Here is a 15253-nt window from a genome sequence, read left to right as displayed (position 1 = left end):
TTTATTAAAAAAGGAAAAATTATTTCACCTTCTTACCAAATGAAAGATGCAATTGTTTTTTTTGCTACAGTGAAGTGTGTTTTCACAGAAGCAAGTTTACTGATTCAAAAAATAATAATAACAAAAATAAATAAAATAAAGACAATTACACAAACAAAAACATACTTCTACAATAAACAATAACAGTTGAAAATATGATCATACTTTAATAATAATGATAATATTTTTAAGTAAAAGTGAGGGTTGAATGCATCTTTCTTTGAAATATTTTTCAAGTATTAAAAATGATCCTGTCTTTTTGAAAATGGGTCAAAGTACCGACTTATTCTCCCAGACTCTGTTACCTAAACTGGACTTCAGCCCATGTATCTCCAGTCCTCAGTTATTCATGAGCCATCTGCCCGAGCTGCTGCTGCTACATCCCATGTGTGTCCAACAGAACTTCATCTGCCCCACAAACTCCTTGTCTCACAGCCTCGTCTGCATTCTGGAGCCGTCGCCTCTATGACTCCTGCTCTTCTCCAGTGAATCGAACACGACCAGATGTCCAGAGTCCACTAGATGGTAGTGATGTGTCGATGAAGCTTCATGAAACACTGTCATTATCTTCAGAGTCCACTAGAGGGTAGTGATGTGTCGATGAAGCTTCATGAAACACTGTCATTATCTTCAGAGTCCACTAGATGGTGGTGATGTGTCGATGAAGCTTCATGAAACACTGTCATTATCTTCAGAGTCCACTAGATGGTAGTGATGTGTCGATGAAGCGTCATGAAACAGTGTCATTATCTTCAGAGTCCACTAGATGGTAGTGATGTGTCGATGAAGCTTCATGAAACAGTGTCATTATCTTCAGAGTCCACTAGATGGTAGTGATGTGTTGATGAAGCGTCATGAAACAGTGTCATTATCTTCAGAGTCAACTAGATGGTGGTGATGTGTCGATGAAGCTTCATGAAACAGTGTCATTATCTTCAGAGTCCACTAGATGGTAGTGATGTGTTGATGAAGCTTGATGAAACAGTGTCATTATCTTCAGAGTCCACTAGATGGTAGTGATGTGTTGATGAAGCTTCATGAAACAGTATCATTATCTTCAGAGTCCACTAGATGGTAGTGATGTGTTGATGAAGCTTCATGAAACAGTGTCATTATCTTCAGAGTCCACTAGATGGTAGTGATGTGTCGATGAAGCTTCATGAAACAGTGTCATTGTCTTCAGAGTCCACTAGATGGTAGTGATGTGTTGATGAAGCTTCATGAAACAGTGTCATTATCTTCAGAGTCCACTAGATGGTAGTGATGTGTCGATGAAGCTTCATGAAACAGTGTCATTGTCTTCAGAGTCCACTAGATGGTAGTGATGTGTTGATGAAGCTTCATAAAACAGTGTCATTATCTTCACAGTCCACTAGATGGTAGTGATGTGTTGATGAAGCTTCATGAAACACTGTCATTATCTTCAGAGTCCACTAGATGGTAGTGATGTGTTGATGAAGCTTCATGAAACAGTGTCATTATCTTCAGAGTCCACTAGATGGTAGTGATGTGTCGATGAAGCTTCATGAAACAGTGTCATTGTCTTCAGAGTCCACTAGATGGTGGTGATGTGTCGATGAAGCTTAATGAAACAGTGTCATTATCTTCAGAGTCCACCAGATGGTAGTGATGTGTTGTTGAAGCTTCATGAAACAGTGTCATTGTCTTCAGAGTCCACTAGATGGTGGTGATGTGTCGATGAAGCTTAATGAAACAGTGTCATTATCTTCAGAGTCCACCAGATGGTAGTGATGTGTTGATGAAGCTTCATGAAACAGTGTCATTATCTTCAGATTGTCATTATCATTATTACTATCACCATATCATAATGTTGAAGAAATATCTTTTTTTTTTGCTGATAATTGTGTTGTAAAAGTATTTATATAAATTAATATATTGTTTATACAAAACTGTTTTCTACAAAAGGACGAGTTAAGTCTCTTTTTAAGAATTCAGAACATGACTTTAACTGAGTTAAAAGAGTAAAAACACACAACCTGAACCAAAAACCCACAACATTAGGCAACAATCCAATCACCGTGAGATTCCTTTCTTTCTGGAGATTAAAAATATAGTCACTATAATGTAAACTTCACTAAAACCTCAGCCGTTGTGCCTTTTTTGCAATGATTTCTTTCGCCTTTGATGTGTTTTAAGAAGTTGTCGTTCATCTCAGTGATGAACTGAGTCGCAGGAGTCAGTCTGTCGAGTCCAGCTCAGAGCTCCGAGGTGTGACTTTCAAAAAGAATCGTACCTCATGTTGATGTTGCGCCGCCATCTTGAATAAGTACCGAAGAGAAGCAAAAATACACAACTTTATTTCAAAGCTTTCTCAGAATAAACCACCATATGTTCATCAATCTGTGTCTCGCAGCATCTTCACAAACACTGTCCGTTCACAGCTTCACTCTGTGGAGCCGAGTATAAAAAAGTGATTCCGAGAAGGAGGGCAGGGAGTCCCGGTGGAGGACGGCACCGGTTCATCTCTGACAGACTTCACTTCTAGGGGCCGAGGGGATACGACTGTCATGTTTGCAGCAGCAACACAACACCAGAACCTTCACAGCGAAGCCACCGCCGTGGATCTGAGCCTCGAGCAGCTGTCGTCACATGGTCTCGCATCCTCAGTGTTTTCCTGGAGCATTTGGTGATAAATTCAGTGTCAATACGACGAATTATAGACGTTCATCTGTCCATTTATTCTTAGTTCTGTTGAGAGAAATTCTTAAATATCATATTATTGATCGTTTACCACTTTCTTCAGACACAACTTGTTTTTCCACAAATCTTACCTCGAGTTTCTCAATTATTTGGGCTGCAAGTGTTTTATGTTTCCCTTCATTTCACACTTGTTGAGAAACACATTTGTAAATCGAGTTACACATTTATATATCATGTTACACATTTGTAAATCGAGTTACACTTTAATAAATTGAGTTACGTATTTGTAAATAGCATTAGGCATTTATAGATCAGGTTGCGCATTTGTAAATAGAGTTTCTCATTTATAAATCACGTTACGCATTTGTTACTACAGTTACGCATTTATATATTGTGTTACACATTTTAAATAGAGTTACACATTTATAAATCGAGTTAAACATTTGTAAATCGAGTCACGCATTTATATATCATGTTACGCATTTGTAAATCGAGTTACACTTTAATAAATTGAGTTACGTATTTTTAAATAGAGTTAGGCATTTATAGATCATGTTGCGCATTTGTAAATAGAGTTACTCATTTATAAATCATGTTACGCATTTTTTAATATATTTTCGCATTTATATGTCGTGTTACACATTTGTGAATAGAGTTACTCGTTAATAAATCGAGTTACCCATTTGTAAATAGAGTTACAAATTTGAAAATCGAGTTATGCATTTGTAAATAGGGTCACGCATTTATATATCGTGTTACGCAATTGTTAATACAGTGACTCATTAATAAATCGAGTTACGCATTTGTAAATAGAATTACACATTTATAAATCGAGTTAAACATTTGTAAATCGAGTCACGCATTTATATATCATGTTACGCATTTGTAAATCGTGTTACGCATTTGTAAATCGAGTTACACTTTAATAAATTGAGTTACGTATTTGTAAATAGAGTTAGGCATTTATAGATCAGGTTGCGCATTTGTAAATAGAGTTACTCATTTATAAATCACGTTACGCATTTGTTAATATAGTTACGCATTTATATATTGTGTTACACATTTTTAAATAGAGTAACTCGTTAATAAATCGAGTTACCCATTTGTAAATAGAGTCACGCATTTATATATCGTGTTACGCATTTGTAAATAGAGTCACGCATATATTTATCGTGTTACGCATTTGTTAAGACAGTGACTCATTAATAAATCGAGTTACGCATTTGTAAATAGAGTTACACATTTATAAATCGAGTTAAACATTTGTAAATCGAGTCACGCATTTATATATCATGTTACGCATTTGTAAATCGTGTTACGCATTTGTATATCGAGTTACACTTTAATAAATTGAGTTACCCACTTGTAAATAGAGTCACGCATTTATATATCGTGTTACGCATTTGTTAATACAGTGACTCATTAATAAATCGAGTTACACATTTGTAAATAGAGTTACCCATTTATAAATCGACTTAAACATTTATAAAATCAAGTTATGCATCTGTAAATAGAGTTACACATTAATAAATTGAGTTACGCATTTGTATATCGTGTTACGCATTTGTTAATACAGTGACTCATTAATAAATCGAGTTATGCATTTGTAAATAGAGTTACACATTTATAAATCGACTTACACATTTGTAAAATCAAGTTATGCATCTGTAAATCAAGTTACGCATCTGTAAATAGAGTAACGATTAATAAATTAAATTACACATTTGTAATTGGAGTTACACATTTATAAATCGACTTACACATTTGTAAATAGAGTTACACATTTATAAATTGAGTTACGCATTTATAAATTGAGTTACGCATTTAAAAAAATTGAGTTATGCATTAATAACTCGAGTTTGTTTGTTTTTAGTTTAACATAAGTTACATTGAACTGAAACTTTGAACTCTATAAAGAAGTGTTTTCAAGTGTTCGTCGGTTCAAAGTCTTTCCTCAGTTTCCAAACTTCTGACACACGTTTACAGGTTTTAAAGGCTTGGAAGTATTTCCAAAACCAGACTCGCCGGAGATGATCTGAACTGATTTTGGGAGGAAAAGCATGTGAATCTTGGATTGGGTTCTGCAATCAACACGGGTCAAAAACACACAAAAACACCTTAAGATTTTGGTGTTTTCACATTTACAACTAACCTGATAATTGTTATGTGAGTTAGTTTGCATGTTATTTTTGGTAGGTTTTCACGACACTCTGTTAAACACGCCACCGGCTGAATACATAAACATTTGAAAGTGTCGTTTGAAAAAACGCCGACATCACGAAGAGGCTGTCGAAGCAGACGCGTGGATGTTGTTCGCCAGCAGATATAATTGGGCCGGAGTTCACGACATCGCAGGGCCAGCGCTGTCATTCAAACACATGCTAACAAAAGTCAGGACGTATTAACGCGCAGGGAAGCGAGGAAACGCGTGGGTGGAAATGGGCCGTTAATGAACAGACAGCGGCGCCCGTGAAGAAGGAAGGCGGCGCAGCAGCTCGCCGAGCGTGGCCGCGGCCATACTATTGTCAGGCGGCGCCGATGGGGGGGAAAGTGCCGCCGTGCAGAAAAGAGAGGGAAGTCTTGACAGCTCCGAGGTGACGAGTCTTGACGGGCCCCCGAGCTCGGAGCCCGGGAAAGGAGGTGCAGCAGAGGCTGTCAGGGCCACGACCAGAGGACGTTTAACAAGGTCCAGGGATGAGCGGCGGCGCAACAGCAGGTGCAGGAGGCTGTGAGTGAGGCTCGTGCATTCATAGCCATCACTTCCTGTCACATCCACCGCAGTCAAAATATCTCTCGCCGCGTCAGGAAATAAACCTTTGACGACTTATACAACAACTGACGCACACTCTTGTCTCATTTGAAGGAAAACAGTATTGATCAGAGTTGAAGTGATGGTTCACAGGATCATCTAGAAACTGACTATTTTATTCAGGGTAGATTTATATCATTCATTCTTAGTTTCTGAATATGACGACAAGGTGTTTGTTTAATTACAGTTGAAAATTGTTTGATTATAGTTGAAAATTGTTTGATTAAAGATGAAAATTGTTTGATTATAGTTGAAATTATTTGATTATAGTTGAAAATTGTATGATTATAGTTGAAAATTGTTTGATTATAGTTGAAATTGTTTGATTAAAGATGAAAATTGTTTGATTATAGTTGAAATTATTTGATTATAGTTGAAAATTGTATGATTATAGTTGAAAATTGTTTGATTATAGTTGAAATTGTTTGATTATAGTTGAAAATTGTTTGATTATAGTTGAAAATTGTTTGATTAAAGATGAAAATTGTTTGATTATAGTTGAAATTATTTGATTATAGTTGAAAATTGTATGATTATAGTTGAAAATTGTTTGATTATAGTTGAAATTGTTTGATTATAGTTGAAAATTGTTTGATTATAGTTGAAAATTGTTTGATTAAAGATGAAAATTGTTTGATTTTAGTTGAAAATTGTTTGATTATATTGAAAATTGTTTGATTATAGTTGAAATTGTTTGATTATAGTTGAAAATTGTTTGATTAAAGATGAAAATTGTTTGATTTTAGTTGAATATTGTTTGATTATAGTTGAAAATTGTTTGATTATAGTTGAAAATTGTTTGAGTACAGTAGAATTTTTTTTGTGTTCTGAGCTTCCATCTGGATTAAGAGAGGTCTTGAAGGATTTGTCATCAACTTGTGGGGTTTATATCTACTGATGCTCAAGTTAAAACTAGTAAGAAAAAAAGTTGCAGGTCTAAGAAAAGATATATTTACCCAACAGGAAAAATAAATGTGATATTGTCTTCATTCTTTGAGGCTCTATTTACACTTATTATGTCTGTGTTTGTTCCTGTTGTTCTCCCTGTGGATCTTCAAGAGAAAAATCTTCTTTGGGAATAATTGATAAGAGCAAATGCACAATACAGCTACTTCTAAAACATGGATGCCTGGAGGGCAAACATGGACGGAAATATCGCTGCAAGCTTTTACTGAACCTCATGTATATCTTATTCTAATGCAGCAGTCGTAGATGCAAACGCTTGTGGAGCCACGTCACTCCCTTCATAGCTTTCATATTTGTATCTACATTGAAGGAAACATCAGTGTGAGGAAGAGGAACTTATTAAAACAAAATTGTTTCATTATAGTTGAAAATTGTTTGATTTCAGTTGAAAATTGTTTGATTATAGTTGAAAATTGTTTGATTATAGTTGAAAATGGTTTGATTATAATTGAAAATTGTTTGATTATAGTTGAAAGTTGTTTGATTACAGTTGAAAATTGTTTGATTTCAGTTGAAAATTGTTTGATTATAGATGAAAATAGTTTGATTTCAGTTGAAAATAGTTTGATTATAGTTGAAAATGGTTTGATTATAGTTGAAAATTGTTTGATTATAGTGAAAATTGTTTGATTTCAGTTGAAAATAGTTTGATTATAGTTGAAAATTGTTTGATTATAGTTGAAAATGGTTTGATTATAATTGAAAATTGTTTGATTATAGTTGAAAGTTGTTTGATTACAGTTGAAAATAGTTTGATTTCAGTTGAAAATAGTTTGATTATAGTTGAAAATTGTTTGATTATAGTTGAAAATTGTTTGATTATAGTGAAAATTGTTTGATTTCAGTTGAAAATAGTTTGATTATAGTTGAAAATTGTTTGATTATAGTTAAAAATGGTTTGATTACAGTTGAAAATTGTTTGATTATAGTTGAAAATTGTTTGATTATAGTTCAACATTTTTTGATTATAGTTGAAAATTGTTTTAGTTCAGTTGAAACTTGTTTTATTTCAGTGGAAAATGTTTGGTTGTTGTTATAGATTCTAAAACGTTTTTTTTTCTGGATACAAAGCAAAAATTAAAGTGTAAGTTTGACACATTCACTGAAAGAGATTCAAGAGACAAGATGATATTGAAACAAATAATGAAAAAGTATCAGTAAAACTAGTCTAACTAAGTAATCACTTAAGGATTTGGGTAACGCAAATATAAGACAAGTATAGACATCAAATAATGCTACAAAACCTCAACAACAATATATCTGGATTGATCCACCCAAAAATCACTTTGAAATACATATGATTGTGTTTTTGAAAGGTTGAGTAACGTCCAAGTCAAGTCTGATTCTCCTTCCCTCATCGAATCTCTCTCTTCCTCCAGGAGGGCGACTCCTGTTCCTGGTGATGTGGCTGAACCTCGTGCCTCGGACTGACAGCTGCCCGGCCAAGTGTGTGTGCTTCAGCGAGCCGAGACCCACCGTGGCCTGCCAGCAACAAGGACTGTTCTCCATCCCCACCGAGATCCCGGTGCGGAGCCAGAGGATATTCCTCCAGAGCAACAAGCTGACGGTGGTCAAGTCCACCAGCTTCAGCTCCTGCCACAACCTAACTGTCCTCTGGCTTTACTCAAACAATCTGAGCCACATCGAGTCCGGGGCCTTTTACGGCCTCGACAAACTGGAGGAGCTGGACATCGGGGACAACAGCAACCTCCGGATTATCAGCCCGTCGGCCTTCCAGGGCCTCACCAAGCTGCACACGCTCCACCTGCACAGGTGCGGCTTGTCGGAGTTGCCCGTCGGGGTTTTCCGAGGAATGTTCTCCCTCCAGTACCTTTACCTCCAGGACAATAACATCCTCGCGCTCTACGATGACACTTTCCAGGACCTCGCCAACCTCACTTTTCTCTACCTGCACAACAACAAGATCAAGATCGTGACGGACCACATGCTGCGGGGCCTGATCAACCTGGACCGACTGCTGCTGCACCAGAACCGCGTCGTCTTCGTCCAGCCCAGAGCCTTCGCCGAGCTGGGGAAGCTCAAGTCTCTGTTCTTGTTCTTCAACAACCTCACGGTCCTGACGGGGGAGACCATGGACCCGCTGGTGTCGCTGCAGTACCTGCGCCTGAACGGGAACCAGTGGATCTGCGACTGCCGGGCACGGACCCTGTGGGACTGGTTCAAGCGTTTCAAGGGCTCCAGCTCCGAGTTGGAGTGCAACGTTCCGGAGTTCCTGCTGGGCAAGGACCTGAAGAGGCTAAAGAGCGAGGATCTGGACGGATGCGTGGAGACGCCGCAGATCCAGACCAGTCTCTTCAGCTCCAAAGGGCATCCCGGGAAATTCCTCTCCACCGAAAACCCCCTGGGCGAGGCGTTGCCCCGGTGCTGCCTCGGAGACAACGAGAAGTCCTCCATCCTTTCCGGCAAGAGTCGGCAGATCACCAACAACCCCAAGGAAAAGGAGAACATGTCCAAGACCAAGTACAAGGAGACGGACAGAATGAAGAACGAGACCCAGAACAAGCAGAACGACGGACCCCTGGGAACCCTGTCCAACACCTTGGACAAGTCCATGGAGAGCTTGAACCCCGACCTCATAGACAATCTGGAGTCGTCAACAGCCACAAACAAGAAGAAAAAAAAGTGCTCCAAGAAACCAAAATCAGACGCCCACTGTATCAAAGGTCAAGGGTCGGACGTGCGAGCGCTGCCACTGCTCGTCGTTCCGACCATCTGGATATCTTTAGCCATGTCTTAGGACCTCGGATCTGCTCCACGGGACTCTTGACAGTGTGGATGCTCCGGACTATTTTAACTGCATCTTCGACAGACACTAGGGGGCGACGTCGGGTCGCGTCGAACCCTCTCACGTGGTCAGGCCTGGACGAATCAGAGCAAGACTTGACAGAACAGATGCCTTTACAGAAACACTACAGAGTTAATGTAAATAATGAACCGGTGCCCAAAATTGTTTGTTCTCTATGTACTTAAGTGTACGTCGTCCGAAGTTTGCTTCGGAGGTTCCGTTGTCCCCCTCGCCGAAGAGTCTGCTGCTCGATGAACCCACGAAACCAGAGGAGAAAAGACGGATCGCACAGAAAGAATGTTTTAATGAAGACGATCTCCCGCCATTATTTATTCAAAGTGATGCATTTGTTGGGTAAAGTTTTTTTTTTATGTTCGTCAAGGAACAATGTTTACCTCCCACAGTTTCTGTTCTATTTTCATGAGGAAAAGGGGGAAAGAAACGGTGAACTTTACCGAGAGGATGCTGTGGTTTGTTTATTGAAAAGGAACTATAGTTATGCATTTTATTTTACTTGTGTAAAAGTATGAATATACGATAAATAAAAAAACCTATTTCATACTCTTTTGTGTTTTATTTGAGTTCCCGTTATCTTTAAACATTTGACTCTTTAAATATTTAATATCATTATTTTTCAAAGACTTAGTGAACATTTGCACATAAGTACACAAGTTATCTATAAAATCTTTTACAAACTATTATGGATTTAAGTTCAATAAAGTGTGTTTAAAAAATAATTACATTTAAATGCAAATATTCACAGCTTTTGCTCATTTTTGTGTTGCAATAAAACTTCAAGCCTCCAGATGGCAGAAGTCGTTACGTCCTCCACAGCTAAAGGAACAATGACGACTGATCACGAGAGGATACAGTGATGACTGAGGACGGGAGGATACAGTGAGTGTAGCAGCTTTTAAAGCTGATGTTTGGACATATTTTGGTTTGAAAAGAAATGAAAGCAGTTACGACTTCGTCAAGAGTCATGTGGTCTGTAAATACTACAACACCAGAGTCAAGTACTGGACAATACTACACATATATACTTGTTACTACACTATCACAACACCAGAGTAAAGTACTGGACAATACTACACATATATACTTGTTACTACATTAGCACAACACCAGAGTCAAGTACTGGACAATACTACACATATATACTTGTTACTACACCACAACACCAGAGTCAAGTACTGGACAATACTACACATATATACTTGTTACTACACTAGCACAACACCAGAGTCAAGTACTGGACAATACTACACATATATTCTTGTTACTACACTATCACAACACAAGAGTCAAGTACTCCACAATACTACACATATATACTTGTTACTACACTATCACAACACCAGAGTCAAGTACTGGACAATACTACACATATATACTTGTTACTACACTAGCACAACACCAGAGTCAAGTACTGGACAATACTACACATATATACTTGTTACTACACCACAACACCAGAGTCAAGTACTGGACAATACTACACATATATACTTGTTACTACACTAGCACAACACCAGAGTCAAGTACTGGACAATACTACACATATATTCTTGTTACTACACTATCACAACACAAGAGTCAAGTACTCCACAATACTACACATATATACTTGTTACTACACTATCACAACACCAGAGTCAAGTACTGGACAATACTAGACATATATCCTTGTTACTACACTATCAAAACACCACAGTCAAGTACTGGACAATACTACACATATATACTTGTTACTACACTGTCACAACACCAGAGTCAAGTACTCAACAATACTACACATATATACTTGTTACTACACTATCACAATACCAGAGTCAAGTACTGGACAATACTACAAATATATACTTGTTACTACACTATCACAATACCAGAGTCAAGTACTGGACAATACTACACATATATACTTGTTACTACACTATCACAACACCAGAGTCAAGTACTGGACAATACTACACACATATACTTGTTACTACACTATCACAACACCAGAGTCAAGTACTGGACAATACTACACATATATACTTGTTACTACACTTTCACAACACTAGAGTCAAGAAGTATGGTACAAACAAAGAAAAACAAGTTATGTTATTTTCAAAGCCGTCATATCATATTTCATTACAATGATTCATGACCTCATCAGTTTCATCCTTCATTCATCAATGGAAGTCTAGAAACACAACATTCATCAACTGCTACAAACCGGGACATGGAAACTTTTGCGGCGTTTAGCGAGTGCTCATGGGAAATGTAGTCTTAAGTCGGGCTAAACACTACCACTTTAGTCCACTGGTGTCGCTTGACTTCAAATCGCATAGAATCGCTTTAATGTCAAAAGTAGCGAACATCAGTCTCAGTGCTAGACGTCAAAAAGGGAATCGAACCAATCACCTAAAAATGGAAAAACATATTCACCAGACAGTGAACAACAGACCATATCCTTGTACGATTTATTGCATTTCACAACCATGTTTTTTAATCTCCAAAAGAAACAGCGACAGGTTCTATTCGTTGGCCGTGCAACGACCTTTGGTGAATAAACTAACCATCCTTCCTCTTAGATCTTTATTACTTACAACCGGCGTTCTCCTTCAAGGCTTTCTGCGAGATCAAACAAATCAATATTTATGGCGAGAGATGAAATTTAAAACAAAGTTCAGCCTCCGCTCGTGACAATTATCCCTGCAATATTTTTGCATTCTTAAGTCAGCGCCGATGATAGAAGCGCCCGCGGCAACCTCCAGTCTCTGCATGCAATTAGACCTGGTTATAAAAATAACAAACACAGCCAAGAGATGCTCCGAGAAGAAGTGTCCGACCGGGTATGGAAATGCGAATATGATAATATGACTGTTCACATTCCAGAGTTGTTATGTGAGTAGAGAAGCATCTGAGGTTATGGTGAGTGTTTTTTTTAATAAAAGACATGGAGCAGAACCATCTTAACGTTCAAGTTACCGAGAGTAATAAAGTGATATTACTATTTCTATAAACAAGATCAGATATATTCATAGTTTCCAAATGATAAAACTATGATAAAAAACACCCTTAAATCACAAGATTGTCAATTGTTTTTATCAATTAAATTTACATAACGTTCACATTAGTCTTTGGGGAAAAAAAGTAACTTTAACTTGTTAAAAATCGCATTTCTTTTTATTGTTAATGTTTTGAATTTTCAGAAAATAAAGAGCTTTTCTATCACATTTTAAAATGGGATTCATATCAAACGTATATATTCTTATCCTTGATGAACCTCCTCTTACACCAGCAGCTTCATGCCATAATCTGACTGGTGACACAGGAAATGAGTGTCATTCGGCGCCTGCTGGTCAATTGAACTCGTCATTCATGGAACATGTTCACCGTCTTGACTGATAACATTGTTGACGCAGCATCGTTCGTACGGATGGATGGACGTGTAGAGGGCCGACCAGGAAGTCCACGATAATTGATAGAAATGTCAGGAGAATGTATTCATATACTTACAGGTGTATTTTCAGCAGCAGTATGAGGATGACACGTCTTCGCTGCTGATACCGGCGTAAATATTTCGCCAATATTTCGTTTCTGATATTTCTTGATCCAAACCAAACGTGCTGCCAGCAGGTGGCGATAGTGTTCCTACAGCTGGTTAAAATCATCGTTAAATAGTAGTAGAAGAAGAAGCTGTCGCGTCATTTCCTGTTAGTGTGTAGCAGCAGAGTTTGATTTGAGACATACTATCTGTGGAGAATTAGTTACTAGTTAGTACGAACACTATCCTGACGCATACTAACTTCTAGTATACTTAGAGAAGTATGAGATTTGAGACACAGGACTAGAGTGTGTCACAAATCACACACTTCTGCACTTAATATGTGCAAAATTGTTGTGCATAATGAGCACTCAATTGGCCAGAAAGCTGAGTATGGATCGATGGACACTTTCCACCCTTGACGTCCTCCATCTTAGTGACGTAGATGAAGCTAAACTGAAGCTAAACTGAAGCTAAACTGAAGCTAAACTGCAGCTAAACTGAAGCAAAACTGAAGCTCAACTGAAGCTACGTCACTGACAACACGTCTTCGGAGCAGATACTGACGTAAATGTTTGAGAAAACACTTGTTAATAACACAATGAAAGACAACTTAATAACTTGTTTCAATTGGAGAAAAATTCTGTCAAGTGTTGATGATAGTGTTTCAACAACTGGTTACAATCAGTGTTAAAAAGTAGTAGAAGAAGAAGCTGTTGAGTCATTTCCTCGGAGAAGTGCTTATTTTAGGACACAGCCTCACAAACGCTTCCCACAATTCCTTGAGACATTTCCACGCCGTCGTGAAATCGAAGCGCAACGTCGGGAAAGAGTTGCAGCGACGCATCAAATACAGCGAAAGCTTCTTCTCGTTCCTTAATCCATTTTGTCCGAGCAGCTCCAGGCGTCGGCGCTCGGACGCCGTGATGCCGACACTGATCCCCCCCCCGCTCGCCCGCCACACTCTCAACGTTCCCTTTCAGTCATTTGCGATGGTCATGCTAGGAATTTGCCGTCATTTAAAAAAAGTCCCTTTTTCCAGTTTGTATTTCCTCTCCGGGAGGAAGTCGACGCGTCCCCCGAACCGTCACACAAAGAATACATCTGTGCAACGTCTCGGCTCACCACGGACTCGTTCCAATTTCCTCCCAGCGGGAAACCCGCCGAGACTAAAAATCCATCAGACCTGACCGGGGTAGGAGCCTCTGAGAACCCGCCGGCGGACCGAGGGGTTTTCGGCAGCATTACCACGGTTTGTCGCTCCAACAAAAGCCGGAAACAGGATCATCTGAGGTTTTTGGACGCATGTCAAGAACTTTGGTATTGGATTCTTTACAACTTCCTCCCATAATCAACCAATATAGATTCATTCTCGTCCGTCTCTCAGCGGAGAAAATATTCCCGGCGCTGGCTTCACTTTCCACTTCTCTTTCATCAGAGGGAAAAAGTGTAACTTCTCGAGATATTCTCGGGAAAGTTTTGGGATTTTTCTGCGGCAGGAAAAGAAGGAGAAGATGTGGATCTAAACTTTCTTCCTGATAATGAACCTGCAGTCGTCTCGCCGACCTGCCTTCACCGCCTTCACCGCCTTCACCGCCTTCACCGCCTTCACCGCCTTCACCGCCTGACGTTTACCGCAGTCGACGCGAGCGTCTCTGCTGGAACAGCCAGCTTTGATCACCAGTAATAAGGCCTTTTTTTTCTCGCTCGTACTTCGGCGAGTGTGAGTGAAATACTTGAGTTTCAGGGCCTCAGGCTGGAGCTCGTTTCAAACCATCTTCACCAGAGGGTTCAAGTGTTTTGGAGTCTTGTGTGTTGAGTATTTAAAACAACACACAACAACATTATCGAGATGACAATTGGTACATTTATCAAGTTAAACTTTTGATTATGGTATAAAGATGACGATATTAAATGGTTTAATCTAACTTTTCGAATAATTTAAAGTCTGGAATTAATCATTTATATGTTATTTTCTAAAGTGAATTCTACAGTTTTGTCATATTTTATGTTTTTTCTTCCTGTGGGATGTTTTGTTTTTTTTGCTTTTTGTTTCAGGAGGAATCACCTGCTGGGCAATGAAGGATCGGTGTTGAAAGGTCCGGACGGTCCGTGAACGCATCGCCAGAAGGTCGACACCAAGTTTGTTCCCGGATCGTTCTACTGTATTTATCGCAATATTTGGATTCTCCTGGTGTTGCCAGCGCTTTTTTTTTTTTACAGCCTTCTAAGTCTCTGACTTTTGTTTTGTTTTTTGTAATTTTTTCACATCGCCTGCAGTCTGGACTCTTCATTTGTTCTCCTTTGTGTCTTGGTTTTCCTGTTGGACGTTTTCGTTCTGGAGTTTCAATTATTGGAAATGTGTGTTTGAGAGACTCATTAAAGAACCTGAACTTTTAAAGAAGACCTTTTATTTTCCCGCACTTAGATCCCCGGA

General features: G+C 38.7%; 1 protein-coding gene across 1 annotated transcript in view; it reads left to right on the top strand.

Annotated features, from left to right (window-relative positions):
- The window catches only part of rtn4r (reticulon 4 receptor), a 69323-nt gene extending 59487 nt beyond the window's left edge, over nucleotides 1-9836 (top strand). The window contains exon 2 of the mRNA XM_087812205.1: nucleotides 7855-9836. Coding sequence (XP_087668331.1) covers nucleotides 7855-9233 — 1379 coding nt within the window. The 3' untranslated portion in view covers nucleotides 9234-9836. The remainder of the gene's footprint in view (nucleotides 1-7854) is intronic.
- The last annotated feature ends 5417 nt before the right edge of the window (nucleotides 9837-15253 follow it).

Source organism: Callionymus lyra, chromosome 1, assembly GCF_982586985.1.
Source record: "Callionymus lyra chromosome 1, fCalLyr1.hap1.1, whole genome shotgun sequence".
NCBI lineage: Eukaryota > Metazoa > Chordata > Actinopteri > Syngnathiformes > Callionymidae > Callionymus > Callionymus lyra.
The sequence above is the reverse complement of the archived record's forward strand: the minus strand, read 5'-3'. Positions and strand labels throughout refer to the sequence as shown.